This window comes from Salmo salar, chromosome ssa05 (assembly GCF_905237065.1).
Source record: "Salmo salar chromosome ssa05, Ssal_v3.1, whole genome shotgun sequence".
Lineage (NCBI taxonomy): Eukaryota > Metazoa > Chordata > Actinopteri > Salmoniformes > Salmonidae > Salmo > Salmo salar.
In genome coordinates, this window is record NC_059446.1 from 67,342,851 (window position 1) to 67,358,682 (window position 15,832).

General features: G+C 43.3%; 2 protein-coding genes across 4 annotated transcripts; both read right to left on the reverse strand.

Moving 5' to 3' along the window:
• Window positions 1–1,589: 1,589 nt before the first annotated feature.
• Window positions 1,590–11,980, reverse strand: LOC106605650 (blood vessel epicardial substance). Of its 3 annotated transcripts, XM_014201523.2 has the most exons (9): window positions 11,842–11,980; window positions 10,848–11,124; window positions 6,733–6,857; window positions 5,873–6,060; window positions 5,577–5,685; window positions 5,182–5,349; window positions 4,281–4,422; window positions 3,817–3,864; window positions 1,590–3,010 (listed from the first exon to the last, which is right to left on the reverse strand). In XM_014201523.2, exons 2-8 carry the CDS (start codon window positions 11,110–11,112, stop codon window positions 3,824–3,826), a joined length of 1,038 nt encoding a protein of 345 aa, XP_014056998.2. In that variant the 5' UTR covers window positions 11,113–11,124; window positions 11,842–11,980; the 3' UTR covers window positions 1,590–3,010; window positions 3,817–3,823. The 3 variants fall into 3 exon arrangements, with proteins under 3 accessions (XP_014056998.2, XP_014056999.2, XP_014056997.2); XM_014201524.2 differs by lacking the exon at window positions 3,817–3,864 and having other exon boundaries at window positions 1,590–3,006; XM_014201522.2 differs by lacking the exon at window positions 3,817–3,864.
• Window positions 11,981–12,569: 589 nt separating this feature from the next.
• popdc3 (popeye domain cAMP effector 3) lies at window positions 12,570–14,581 on the reverse strand. The gene is made up of 3 exons (XM_014201525.2): window positions 13,900–14,581; window positions 13,695–13,803; window positions 12,570–13,125 (listed from the first exon to the last, which is right to left on the reverse strand). Exons 1-3 carry the CDS (start codon window positions 14,400–14,402, stop codon window positions 12,799–12,801), a joined length of 939 nt encoding a protein of 312 aa, XP_014057000.2. The 5' UTR covers window positions 14,403–14,581; the 3' UTR covers window positions 12,570–12,798.
• Window positions 14,582–15,832: the final 1,251 nt, after the last annotated feature.

The following is a 15,832-nucleotide window of genomic DNA, read 5'->3' on the forward strand; positions in this document are numbered from 1 at the left end:
TTATGTGTTGTATCCTCTCTGTTATGTGTTGTACCCTCTCTGTTATGTGTTGTACCCTCTCTGTTATGTGTTGTATCCTCTCTGTTATGTGTTGTATCCTCTCTGTTATGTGTTGTATCCTCTCTGTTATGTGTTGTATCCTCTCTGTTATGTGTTGTATCCTCTCTGTTATGTGTTGTATCCTCTCTGTTATGTGTTGTATCCTCTCTGTTATGTGTTGTATCCTCTCTGTTATGTGTTGTATCCTCTCTGTTATGTGTTGTATCCTCTCTGTTATGTGTGATCCTCTCTGTTATGTGTTGTATCCTCTCTGTTATGTGTTGTATCCTCTCTGTTATGTGTTGTACCCTCTCTGTTATGTGTTGTATCCTCTCTGTTATGTGTTGTACCCTCTGTTATGTGTTGTATCCTCTCTGTTATGTGTTGTATCCTCTCTGTTATGTGTTGTATCCTCTCTGTTATGTGTTGTATCCTCTCTGTTATGTGTTGTATCCTCTCTGTTATGTGTTGTATCCTCTCTGTTATGTGTGATCCTCTCTGTTATGTGTTGTATCCTCTCTGTTATGTGTTGTATCCTCTCTGTTATGTGTTGTACCCTCTCTGTTATGTGTTGTATCCTCTCTGTTATGTGTTGTACCCTCTGTTATGTGTGATCCTCTCTGTTATGTGTTGTATCCTCTCTGTTATGTGTTGTATCCTCTCTGTTATGTGTTGTATCCTCTCTGTTATGTGTTGTATCCTCTCTGTTATTTGTTATCCTCTCTGTTATGTGTTGTATCCTCTCTGTTATGTGTTGTATCCTCTCTGTTATGTGTGATCCTCTCTGTTATGTGTTGTACCCTCTCTGTTATGTGTTGTACCCTCTCTGTTATGTGTTGTACCCTCTCTGTTGTGTGATCCTCTCTGTTATTTGTTATCCTCTCTGTTATGTGTTGTATCCTCTCTGTTATGTGTGATCCTCTCTGTTATGTGTTGGATCCTCTCTGTTATGTGTTGTATCCTCTCTGTTATGTGTGATCCTCTCTGTTATGTGTGATCCTCTCTGTTATGTGTTGTATCCTCTCTGTTATGTGTGATCCTCTCTGTTATGTGTGATCCTCTCTGTTATGTGTGATCCTCTCTGTTATGTGTTGTATCCTCTCTGTTATGTGTTGTATCCTCTCTGTTATGTGTGATCCTCTCTGTTATGTGTGATCCTCTCTGTTATGTGTTGTACCCTCTCTGTTATGTGTTGTATCCTCTCTGTTATGTGTTGTATCCTCTCTGTTATTTGTGATCCTCAGAGATTGATGTAACTACTGACATTGTTTTAACCTTGTATGGATCATATCATCTAATCGTGTGTATTAATGATCAACTCATAACAGGTAAGCAACAGTGAATCACTATCTCATGGTTATGTAACAGTGTAGGGGTCCATTTCAATTCAGTCAGTTCAGGTTGGAAACTAAAATTCCAATTCCATTTGGAAAGCAAATAGGTAAAATGGAATTTCAATTTCAGTTGACATCCTTAACTGCCTGAATGGAAATGGAATTGACCCCAACTATTCTGCAACATTTCTGTAACAGTTGAGACAGCCCTGTGGATGCAGACTGAACCAAAGCATTTATTGTGGAGATATATGCCCCGAAGACAACACAGAAAGCACTGTTGAGTAGCCCACATCCAGGACATATTGTGACGTGATGGACTCACATTTTTGTAAAAAAATAAAAGCTTATGTATGTATTTTCAGTGCTGTGGTTGTATAAAACAATCAAGTGTTCGTCCAAAGCAGAAGATTGTCTTAACATCTCGAAAGAGCACTGATATCTGTTGTATTGTTTTCCTGTTGGCCTGTCATTCATTCATTCATTGTATTCAACGTCATTTTTTTGTTACATCAATCATGGTTTGTCTGGATATTTTAAAAGGTTTATTTGACTGAAATAATAAAGCCTGTTGCTTACATCTTCTTTTGGTCTGGTTGATCTTTCAGGGATGTGATGGTTTAAACCACGTGTCAAAACTCATTCCACGAAGGGCCGAGTTTCTGTTTGGCTCCTCGTACTTGATTTATGAATTAAGGTCAGTAGTTGTCTAGATCTTAATTGAAAGGAAAAACCAAAACAAGCCCTCCATGGAATGAGTTTGAACATTGACCTGGTTTAAACAGTGAAAGGAGTTCAGACTGAGAAAAGAAACCGGTAGTACTCATGATAGCTCCTAGAGGGCGCTATAGGATAAAAAGCAGAGGTCTATGAGCTATGCATCAATTCTGTTGATTTCTTTTTCAAGTGTTCCCTCTGAGTAATTAATATAAGGTAACGATCATGGCATAAAAAAGTGATCCCAAACTTGTGTACTTATCGCTGTGAAGAAAACAGCACAACAACCTCAAATGGTTAGCATTGACCAGGAGGTTTAACTTGTTAAATCTCTACATTCATCAACACACAACACTGCAGAAGCTCAGTGCATAAATAAAATCATTTATCACACAATATGTCACACAATGAGTAAAATATTTGTAAGAAACCTTCCTCAGAGGTTGTGCTTACACTAAAATGTTTTGGTTGTGACACGTAATACTTTTTTGAACACTCACTGTGTAGGAATGAACAGCAAAGGCATTGCACAACATCCAATCAAACAGGATTTAAAAAGTACAACGGCTACAAACTCACAATAATACCAAACACTACGAGACAAAGTGAGATGCCAAAATGTGCTGCTCTGTTTTCTAGATAACATGTCGATAGATATTTTGATCATGTAAAATCCTATTTCAAGCTATTGTTTAAGTTATTCTACCATAACTAACCAGGGTCTGTATCAGATTACAATATAGGTGGGTGGTCAGCACTGTTGTTGTAGGATAATGTCACATCTTACACCTCTATGGCTGTCGAGTGGGTGTGGCGTTTCTTAACAGGAGAGTCTGGCTCAGACTCTATAAAGACGTTATCTTCCATTTGTTCTTCAATGGGCTTCATCGTTTTGGATGTCTTGGAGGCAGGAGATCTTTCTGGAAAGAAGGACACAACGGTTAAGGTGGGAAAAGAGGTATGTGTGTGGTTTTTTAAAAATGTAACCGTGTGTGTTTTCATATGATCACAGACGAACACACCATAAAGGTGGCACAAACGAGGTTGTCATAGGTCCACAAGCCTTCATTCTGACTCATATGACAATACTTTAAAAACAAAACAGAATCACAACCACACATTTGACAGAATACACAGATAGGCTCACACATAAGCCCTCATTTCACATAGTGTATGTTTGTGTTGGAGACAGGGGGACGACAGTGTGAAGTTAAATCAACATGGTAAGAAAACAAAAGCACTCTGAATCCTTTTCCGGACATATCACTCACATTTGCAATTCAACCCCTACATTTGATATGGAAATTACAGCAGGATAATGTAGAAGCTATTGGGGTTAAAGAGTGTCTTGTATGTCTAAATACTGAATATGTTCCAGTAGGAGCTCTACAGCAGCACTATTACTACAGGATGGATGATATGAATGAATGCTGTCCTACTCTTAAACACTGAACTTTGAAGATGTTAAAACGACAAACCAGGTTACCGGGGATCACTCGTTTTAGAACAGGCAACATAGTGCAGAGCTGTAGGGTTAAATATTTAGGGTTGGGTTTGAGGGAATGAACTAGCCTGAGTCCCAGATCTGTTTCAACTGTCTTGCCAACTCCTATGGCATTGCCACGCCAAATGATAGTTGGCAAGACAGCACAAACAGATCTGGGACTCAGGCATTAGGAAGGTGAATTTGAGGGCAGTAGGGGGGGGAGAAAAGAGATAGTCTTACAACCCCTTCAGGGCAAGGTGTGATCTGAGAGAGTGGGTTGATTGACAGCTAGAGGAGGAGGGGGAGGAGGTGGAGGAGAAGGGGGGGACAGGAGAAACAATGTCAGAGAACAACTAACTAGAACACAACACCTAGTAAACAATGTTGTCAGATTGGAGCTAAAGCCCTAATAAACAAGGATTTAGTGACTGTTAACGTCACACACCAGAGAGGATATGAGGGGTAAACGATGAAGACGGACTCAACCCAGAATGCCTCATGATTTGAGTAAATTAAGTGACTGTATAACAGCTACTATTGACCTGGCAAAGATTCACTGTGAATCGAAACTTTGTCACTATTAAAAGGTGACATTACAAGAATGATACTGTAAGTCTTTTTCAGACTCAATAGCTAATCAGGTTGTTAGACACTGACAGATGGGCCAATAGTATCACAGCTTGATGGGAGGTGGTGAGACTTACGATGTGAAGAGCCACTGGAGCCTCCACGGTGGATCTGGTTCAGGATGTCGTCGGTGTCACTGGTGCTGCCCATGCTGTTCCTCATCTGCATCATAGAGACCTGGGAGCACAGGCTGGGCTGACGCTCCATCTTCTTCGCTGCCTGTTCATGTAAACATCGTCATCGTTATTGTTATCGTCATCATGGTTATCATCGGTGTCACCACCACCATCATCATCATCATCATAATTTCTTACATAATCATTGTTATTTGAATCTAAGGAGACAATTCATAATTTAGGAAGGTTAATGACCAAATCACAATTAAACTGTCTGTACAAAACATTAGGAACACCTGCTCTTTCTATGACATAGACTGACCATGTGAATCCAGGTGAAAGCTATGATCCCTTATTGATGTCACCTGTTAACTCCACTTCAATCATTGTAGATGAAGGGGATACAGGTTAAAGAAGGATTTTTAAGACTTGAGACAGTTGAGACGTGGATTGTGTATGTGTGCCAGTCAGAGGGTGAATGGACAAGACAAAAGATTAAAGTGCCTTTGAACAGGGTATGGTGCCAGGTGCACCGGTTTGAGTGTGTCAAGAACTGCAACGCTGCTGGGTTTTTCACACTCAACAGTTGCCCATGTGTATCAAGAATGGTCCATCACCCAAAGGACATCCAGCCAACTTGACATAACTGTGGGAAGCATTGGAGTCAACATGGGCCAGCATCCCTGTGGAACACTTTCGACACCTTGTAGAGTCCATGCCCCAACAAATTGAGGCTGTTCTGAAGGCAAAAGGGGGTGCAACTCAACATTAGGAAGTGTTCCTAATGTTTTGTACATTCAGTGTATGTTTGTAGACAATACAAACTACAGTGTCTCAGTTTCTGAACAGTGACTAAACCCACCTTGTCAGTGAGAGTGGGGTCATTGAGCGAGTACAGCTTGTTGGTGATGTCTTTGCCAATGAGGTACCTGAACACCTCGTTCAGGAAGGAGTCAGACTCCAGGAAGTAGGTGAGCCTCTCTCTGGACCAACACAGGAACTTACAGTACTCCTCCGCCATGATGGTCACCTGTAAATGAATCAACATGTCACAGGTTGTCACGGTAACAAACCTGCCCTATCATGACCTAATCATGCCAACAGTACTTGTGTTGTTTGGTTTTACCCAGTATAGATACACTATGAACTGGAATATGGGTAAGTGGTAAATTGGGTTATATAGGAACACCTATAAATTACAAAAAGAATACAAAAAATAAATAAATGGTACATTCAATAATCTGAGTTTCTAGTTACCTGGAATTTTTCTCCTCTGTTCATCTGGGTTGATCTGAACTCAGGGGAGTCGATGAAGGCGTTCGTGTAGATGTTATGGAGGAAATGACCTCGATATGACACCTTCATTCTGTCGCACAAAAACGTATAGCCAACATGGATGACCATGGACGGATCAAATGCACACAGATGCACACAGATACTGCTAAACCTTATTGATCATTATTATTATCATGATTGATCATCATTCAGGGAAAACCGGGGCTGGAATGACATGGTAGATAGGTGACAGGGAGATGTCTCAGAGTGATACCTACTTTCCTTTAAGGAGGATACTGAGGCGCTCGTCCACGGAGGTCTTGTCCTCGGCAGCATACACCTGTCCCTTCTTCAGGCTCTGGATGGTGCAGAATTGGCCCGTCAGTCTCTGGAACAGGGCCTCGCGCACGTGAAGGGGCTCAAACATCCGCTTGTACACTGACTTCAGCTCCCTGTCAATCTTAATCTGACAGAAGACATAGCACGGTTACAGCTGATTGTCTGTAGCTGATAGAGTGGAATATAAAGTGTTATGATGGATGATTGACGTGACTTGAGCTAGGCTCCTGATTCAGGGTGGATAACCACAGGGCATCATAAAGGACCAGGCATTAAGTATATTTTAGGGTCTTTAATACAATGTCACCACAGCAGCCAACATCAAGTGAGGGCCACCTAGTTCTACTCATCCTTGATATTGAATTGATAGGACATAATTCACTCATGTATGTCATTCAGTGTTAGTAGATGGAGGGAGGAGTGGAGACATGGGAGTGAAGAGGACAGCAGTATAGATGTAAACATAACCTCCTTTCTCGTTATGAGGAGAGATGGTCCCATTCTGTCAGGTATGTGAAGGCCCTCTACACACTGAAAGTCCCCTGGTGGCAGCAGTGCATTTGAAAGACCTGCATCTCATTTAGGTAGAGAGAGACAGAGTGGCCCCAACACCAGGGGGATGTGACTGGCTGTCTCACCGCTAAGAGACACAATGGAAAACTAATCTCCAAAAGTCCTCATCAAAATAACTGTTCCAGGCAACTTGTACCTACTTTAAGCTGTATGTATGTATGTACTGTATATAAATGGACCACAATCTGCCTCTAACTGGACTGTGTTGGGTTGGGGCAGAACTCACAGGTCTGCGTTTGTAGACCAGGTAGAAGAAGTGCATGAAGTTGACCAGCAGGAAGACCACATTCCACACCATGACATCCAGGTTACACCGGTACAGCGTTGCCCAGGTGATGAACAAACAGCTTCCTGTCAGGGACAGGAACAGAAAGTAATAAAGCACACTTGAGTTGTTATTGGTTGAGTTATATCCTCATATTGCCCTATAGCGGTACATTCTTAAACTAGCTTGAGAACACTCCAGTAGGCAGCTGTACTACCAGCAACATAGTGGTCACATGATATGATATCATTCCACTCTACTCAGTCCCTTTCCCCAGTTGTACTACCACCAACATAGTGGTCACATGATATGATATCATTCCACTCTACTCAGTGTCTTTCCCAGCTGTACTACCACCAACATAGTGGTCACATGATGTGATATCATTCCACTCTACTCAGTGTATTTCCCAGCTGTACTACCACCAACATAGTGGTCACATGATGTGATATCATTCCACTCTACTCAGTGTCTTTCACAGCTGTACTACCACCAACATAGTGGTCACATGATGTGATATCATTCCACTCTACTCAGTGTCTTTCCCAGCTGTACTACCACCAACATAGTGGTCACATGATATGATATCATTCCACTCTACTCAGTGTCTTTCACAGCTGTACTACCACCAACATAGTGGTCACATGATATGATATCATTCCACTCTACTCAGTCCCTTTCCCCAGTTGTACTACCACCAACATAGTGGTCACATGATGTGATAGCATTCCACTCTACTCAGTGTCTTTCACAGCTGTACTACCACCAACATAGTGGTCACATGATATGATATCATTCCACTCTACTCAGTCCCTTTCCCCAGTTGTACTACCACCAACATAGTGGTCACATGATATGATATCATTCCACTCTACTCAGTGTCTTTCCCAGCTGTACTACCACCAACATAGTGGTCACATGATGTGATATCATTCCACTCTACTCAGTGTCTTTCCCGGCTATACTACCTCCAACATACTGTAGTGGTCACGATATGATGTCATTCCACTCTACTCACTGTCTTTCCCAGCTATACTACCTCCAACATACTGTAGTGGTCACGATATGATGTTATTCCACTCTACTCAGTGTCATTCCAAGCTATACTACCTCCAACATACTGTAGTGGTCACGATATGATGACATTCCACTCTACTCAGTGTCTTTCCCAGCTGTACTACCACCAACATAGTGGTCACATGATATGATATCATTCCACTCTACTCAGTCCCTTTCCCCAGTTGTACTACCACCAACATAGTGGTCACATGATATGATATCATTCCACTCTACTCAGTGTCTTTCACAGCTGTACTACCACCAACATAGTGGTCACATGATATGATATCATTCCACTCTACTCAGTGTCTTTCACAGTTGTACTACCACCAACATAGTGGTCACATGATATGATATCATTCCACTCTACTCAGTCCCTTTCCCCAGTTGTACTACCACCAACATAGTGGTCACATGATGTGATATCATTCCACTCTACTCAGTGTATTTCCCAGCTGTACTACCACCAACATAGTGGTCACATGATGTGATATCATTCCACTCTACTCAGTCCCTTTCCCCAGTTGTACTACCACCAACATAGTGGTCACATGATATGATATCATTCCACTCTACTCAGTGTCTTTCACAGCTGTACTACCACCAACATAGTGGTCACATGATGTGATATCATTCCACTCTACTCAGTGTCTTTCACAGCTGTACTACCACCAACATAGTGGTCACATGATGTGATATCATTCCACTCTACTCAGTGTCTTTCACAGCTGTACTACCACCAACATAGTGGTCACATGATATGATATCATTCCACTCTACTCAGTCCCTTTCCCCAGCTGTACTACCACCAACATAGTGGTCACATGATATGATATCATTCCACTCTACTCAGTGTCTTTCCCAGCTGTACTACCACCAACATAGTGGTCACATGATGTGATATCATTCCACTCTACTCAGTGTCTTTCCCGGCTATACTACCTCCAACATACTGTAGTGGTCACGATATGATGTCATTCCACTCTACTCACTGTCTTTCCCAGCTATACTACCTCCAACATACTGTAGTGGTCACGATATGATGTTATTCCACTCTACTCAGTGTCATTCCAAGCTATACTACCTCCAACATACTGTAGTGGTCACGATATGATGACATTCCAACCTACTCAGTGTCTTTCCCAGCTGTACTACCACCAACATAGTGGTCACGATATTATGTCATTCCACTCTACTCAGCGTCTTTCCCAGCTATACTACCTCCAACATACTGCAGTGGTCACGATATGATGTCATTCCACTCTACTCAGTGTCTTTCCCAGCTATACTACCTGCAACATACTGTAGTGGTCACGATATAATGTCATTCCACTCTACTCAGTGTCTTTCCCAGCTGTACTACCTCCAACATACTGCAGTGGTCACGATATGATGTTATTCCACTCTACTCAGCGTCTTTCCCAGCTATACTACCTCCAACATACTGCAGTGGTCACGATATGATGTTATTCCACTCTACTCAGCGTCTTTCCCAGCTTACTACCACCAACATAGTGGTCACGATATGATGTCATTCCACTCTACTCAGTGTCTTTCCCAGCTATACTACCTGCAACATACTGTAGTGGTCACGATATGATGTCATTCCACTCTACTCAGTGTCTTTCCCAGCTATACTACCTCCAACATACTGCAGTGGTCACGATATGATGTTATTCCACTCTACTCAGTGTCTTTCCCAGCTATACTACCTCCAACATACTGCAGTGGTCACGATATGATGTTATTCCACTCTACTCACTGTCTTTCCCAGCTATACTACCTCCAACATACTGCAGTGGTCACGATATGATGACATTCCACTCTACTCAGTGTCTTTCCCAGCTATACTACCTCCAACATACTGCAGTGGTCACGATATGATGTTATTCCACTCTACTCAGTGTCTTTCCCAGCTATACTACCTCCAACAAACTATAGTGGTCACGATATGATGACATTCCACTCTACTCAGTGTCTTTCCCAGCTATACTACCTGCAACATACTGCAGTGGTCACGATATTATGTCATTCCACTCTACTCAGTGTCTTTCCCAGCTATACTACCTCCAACATACTGTAGTGGTCACGATATTATGTCATTCCACTCTACTCAGTGTCTTTCCCAGCTGTACTACCACCAACATAGTGGTCACGATATGATGTCATTCCACTCTACTCACTGTCTTTCCCAGCTATACTACCTGCAACATACTGCAGTGGTCACGATATTATGTCATTCCACTCTACTCAGTGTCTTTCCCAGCTATACTACCTCCAACATACTGTAGTGGTCACGATATTATGTCATTCCACTCTACTCAGTGTCTTTCCCAGCTATACTACCTCCAACATACTGCAGTGGTCACGATATAATGTAATTCCACTCTACTCAGTGTCTTTCCCAGCTATACTACCTCCAACATACTGTAGTGGTCACGATATGATGTCATTCCACTCTACTCAGTGTCTTTCCCAGCTATACTACCTCCAACATACTGTAGTGGTCACGATATAATGTCATTCCACTCTACTCAGTGTCTTTCCCAGCTATACTACCTCCAACAAACTATAGTGGGCACGATATGATGTCATTCCACTCTACTCAGTCCCTTTCCCAGCTATACTACCTCCAACATACTGCAGTGGTCATGATATGATGTCATTCCACTCTACTCAGTCTTTCCCAGCTACACTACCTCCAACATACTGTAGTGGTCATGATATGATGTCATTCCACTCTACTCAGTCCCTTTCCCAGCTATACTATCGCAGCAACTCCCCCTTCTCCAGGAAGTGTGGACTCGTTCACTCACTATAGTGTTTATCATATTTCTAAAATCAATTCAATGCATATGAATCCTTGAGGGGGAGTGAACGAGTGGATACTTTGGAGAGAAGGGAAAGATACTGAGGTGGTAGAGCTGGTAATGAAACTGAAAAGTGTGTAATGCAATCGTATCATGACCACCGAGTTGGACTGTAATCTGGGCCAGCAGAGGCCAGTATGGAGCCACCTGTCATCAGCATGAGGCGCAGCAGGATCATGTGCAGGGTCAGGGTGGTGGGGATGACCAGGCCCAGGAGGAGAGACAGGTTCCCCACGTGGAAGAGCAGGTGGTGGGCCTCCTCCCACTCCTCACAGGAGGTTACGTTGGGCTCCATGGGGGTCATCACCAGACCTCCACCTCCAGCCCCGGGTACAGACCCAGGGACTGCCGACCGCAGGGGGGCCAGGGTGGTGTAGAACAGGCTACTGGTCATCTCTGGAGAGGCAGACATCCTGATCCTCACCTAGAGAGAGGTGGGGAGGGTGTTGTGGTTGTTTATGTACTGCTTATGAATGGGGTATGTACATGTTATGAATCTATTATTATGTTGGTACCTTTAAGTGTTACAGGATTGTTGGTAGAAACAGCAGATTTTTGAAGTTGAAATGTCAATTCACGCTGCTGCTGTTCTCATAGTGTACATCAGTTTGTCACTATCACAATCTCAATATCCTCAGGTTTCAATAGATTTTCATAACAGATTACTGTATTTCCAAATGTTTTATTTTATGTAGTTATGCATTGGAATAACTTTTGAGATGCTTATAGGCCTACTGACAATGTCAACATCATACTTGATTCATCAACTAACTGATTTAATACTGTAAATAGCCTGGGAATTCATCATACCGATCATACAGCACTGGAGTGATATTGAAAGGTTTCACTTTAACGTTGCAGCCACACAAACAAATGTGTGGGAAAATATCAACCTCAACTGGGTTTTGAGCGGATCTGACGACCAACGCGCAACAATATTTGACTGCCAGTCCCTCAGATATAGATTATGAAATGGACATGGAAAAAGTGCGAAATGAGTCGGCTACAATAAGCTGCTTGTAGAAAATGAACGGGACCTACCGGCTGACGTTTTAAGAAATAGCCTAATTTGTTTGAGCGTTAACTTTCCTTTCACCACTCAGTCAGAGTAAGATAACAGAGAATGGGAGTTGTAACTTACCAATCTGACAACAATCGATCACGAATAGAAAACAATGGACAAGTATTGAGGAGCTATAAATGTAAGGTCCTCGCGAGCTGGGGGACTGCACAATGTGAGTCGCACATTCCAGCGAGCTGACAGGCATTGACTAAAATGGGCAAGAGGCGAGGGGACAGCAGTCAACACTACCCACCGCTGCGCACCTGCAAAGTCCGGGCACGCCGACAGGGGGAGGTAAAACTTACCTTTTTGAAAACTGAAAATATAGCCTTGCAGCCAGCAACTCCGAGAAAATATTATGAAGCCAGTCGAGTGAATCGTGTCATGTGTTTCGAGATGTTGGTAAACCTAATTGAACAGCGCTCCTTCACCCTCCAGAGGTGACATGAGCTGCGTGATGAGGTTGACAAGAGCAGATATTAATGAGATCAGCACCAAGGTCAGCGACATGATCAGCACGAGAAAGTGATTGACACTGACCTGTTAACTGCTCCACAGAAAGTCTCGCTCTCCGAGGAAAATGTTGTAGGCCTAATGAAAGTTATTCGAGATACAAAACGTATAGGGACACATTGCATTGTTAATACTTTTTTATGATTAAACATAAATATTGACAAAAAAACTCAGTAAGGCAATTGAATATACAGTCTCAATTTAAGACAGGCAGGTAGTAAAGTGCACTATAAAACATAAACAGGAATCAAGGGTAACATTTCACTGGTATTTTGATGCAGAGAAAATCCCCCCCCCCACACACACACACACACACACACACACACACACGCGCGCGCGCCTATTGCTTGATGTCTGGCAAACCAAGTGGATGGTTACTTGATGTGCTACAATGTATTCTATGTTGATGCGTAAACTACATAGCTTATGCCAGATCCATAGCCTAAGCACTTGAGGATAACAAACAGACAAAAACAACATCCATTAATGAAAAACAAACATTTAAATGTTCCGTTCCAGTCATTAGTGAGTCTCTTCGGCTGCTGTTATAGTTATAGGGACACGGCCACGGTGGCCATGGTCATATTGCGCTGGGACTCGTAGGAACCCATCTGTCCGGTCTAATTCTGGCAACGGGGACACGTGGCAGTAGGTGGGTAACCGGAGATCATATCGGAACCCGCGGCTGTCGAACGCCTGGTCGTTGAGGGAGTACAGCTTGTCCGCGATGTCATTCCGCACCACGAGCGCAAAGACCTTGGCGATGTAGCGGTGCTTGGCGAAGAGTAGGTACAGTTTCTTACGTCTCCAAGAAACGTACCTACAGCAATTATCTGCACGCAGGGTCACCTGGGGAAAGAAAACACGAATGCTTATACACTGAGTATACCAAACATTAGGAACACCTTCTTAGTGTTGAGTTGCACTCCCACAGGGATGTTGGCCAACGTGGACTCCAATGCTTCCCACAGTTGTGTCAAGTTGGCTGGATGTTGTTTGGGTGGTGGACCATTATTGATACACACGGGAAACTGTTGCGCGTGAAAAACCCATCAGCGTTGCAGTTCTTGACACAACCCGGTGCGCCGGGCACCTACTACCATACCCCATTCAAAAGGCACTTCGATCTTTTGTCTTTCCCATTCACCCTCTGAATGGCACACACACACAATCCATGTCTCAATTGTCTCAAGGCTTAAACATCCTTCTTTAACCTGTCTCCTCCCCTTCATCTGCACTAATTGAAGTGGATTTAACAAGTGACATCAATAAGGGATCATAGCTTTCACCTGGATTCACCTAGTCAGTCTCTATTAATGAAAAGAGCAGGTGTTCCTAATGTTTTTTATACTCAGTCTCAGTGTATATGCCAGACACATTAGCCAAATGTAGCTTTATTCGATCAGTTTACTATTTACCTGGAAAACTCCCTCCTCTGACGGCCGGAGAGAGTCCCATTCAGGTGAATCGAGAAACTGGAAAGGGTATATGTCATGTAAAAACTCTCCATTTACTGTCACACGAATTCTGTAAAAAAAAATAAAAGGTGGGACATTAGGCTATTTTATATGACATAACATCAAATACAGTTGGATAAAATGTCAAAGTGAAGTTGAAATGCACCTGCCGGACAGAAGAACGGACAGCTTATCAATAGCAGTCTTGCCCTCTATGGCAAAACAGTGGTCTTTCTCTATAGTGTGGATGTCCCCTTCACAACAGGCGACTATCTTGCCGAAGTGGGTGAGCGACACCCCCAGATTTTTGAACAGGTAGCTGTACAGATCTTGAAACTCCTTTTCGAAAGTAACGTTCCTCAGTCGGTAGCCGACGTGCACAACTTGAACCGCACATACCCCAAAGAGAGCGAAATTCCACAAAAAGGTGTCGGTGGTGCACGGATCCGACCATGACCAAATGGTTGTGCAGAAGAAACCGAGCGTCAGAAAGGTAAACAAGTAGAGGAGCCCATAGAACCCGCTCCCTCCCATGAACCCCAAAACAAGGAAGATACTGGCGAGGTGGAAGATGGCACCCTCGGATCCCCCCTTCCATTCTTCGCATAACGGGTGCACGACAGCCGCCGTCAAGTTTTCAGGAGGTGGGAAAAATTCTGGCGTCTCCATTGTCGCGCGTGTGGAGCACGTCACTTTTCAGAAAACTGAGAGGTGGTAAGAGAAAACGAATAAGTGAAACGTCACCGAGACTTCCACCCTAAAATGTAATCGCCCGAAGTTTTGATTATATCACCTCTTAAAATATGACCCGGGTATCCTGACGGGGGTGGCTCAGTAACTGCTCCCCTTGGTCCTGACGTCCTACTGATTAAAGCTCTATCGGGCTCAACCAAACCATATCTTCTATGCACATGACGTCCAGGATATATCCAATAATTGAAATGCGATATTGAGATGTAAGATGTACGGATATCAAATGACCCATTCATCAACTTACAGCCTAAGCAAATTACATTACACAACACCACCAAGTAGGCCTAACATGTTTACCTTTCAATGCAAATCTCTGATCATTCTCAAACTCACTAAACATATACTGTGATGATGGTGTTATGAATTTGCCTGATCAAGAGGAGATTGTGATGATGAATGATAAGCCTCCAAGGTCTCTGACAGAAAGTGGTCTTCAGCAACTCAGTAGGACTGTAACACTTTCCTCTACTTGTTTCTTGTTCTGCTATAGGTGTAAAGGTGAGTAGGGTGGACCCTGGGGGATGAAACAGCTCAACTCTAATGAGAGGTTGTGTGTGTGTGTGTGTGTGTGTGTGTGTGTGTGTGTGTGTGTGTGTGTGTGTGTGTGTGTGTGTGTGTGTGTGTGTGTGTGTGTGTGTGTGTCTGTTTTCAGACCAGGACATCATAAATCACAGTGGTAGACTAGCAGTAGGGAGGCAGGGAGGCAGCAGTGATCTATCTGGGCTAAAATAACCCACCGCCGTTTCCCCTGGTGAGCTGCTGCCTACCTGACCAGACAGTCAAGGTGACATTGAGAATCACCGAGCTGCAGAGGACTGAAAACTCAGGCAGTGTGAAATATTTAGGACATGCTGCAATCACATGCAAAGATCCCCTGGGTCCAAATCCTTCAGTATGTCAGACAGACAGAGAGCTAGATACATCCTCTGTGTTTGTGTCAGTGCTCTCTGTGTTTGTATGAGTGCTTTCTCTCTCTCGCTCTCTCTCTCAGCCCTCCACCTCTGTCTCACTCAGCCCCCCCCCCTCTCTCTCTCTCTCTCTCTGAGGAATTCTTGCCCTCTTTTCAAACTGAAGGTTACCACAGCTGTCTATGGGAGATGGGAAACAGTGAGGGACAGTCTGAAGGTATGTAGTGGTGGAATCGGACCCTGGCTTCAGCTGTTGTGAGTGACTTGATGCTAGGAGTGGTTATCCCCCTTCCCACACTCCAGTCTAACATGGTGGTTGCACCATGGGCTGCTCAGAACACTAAACATACACACTCACCAACACACTACCCTGGTTATCAAACTCAATCTCATTATAAAAGAGGTGCAACTCATTTTAGGCGTTGGTACTTTTACAGT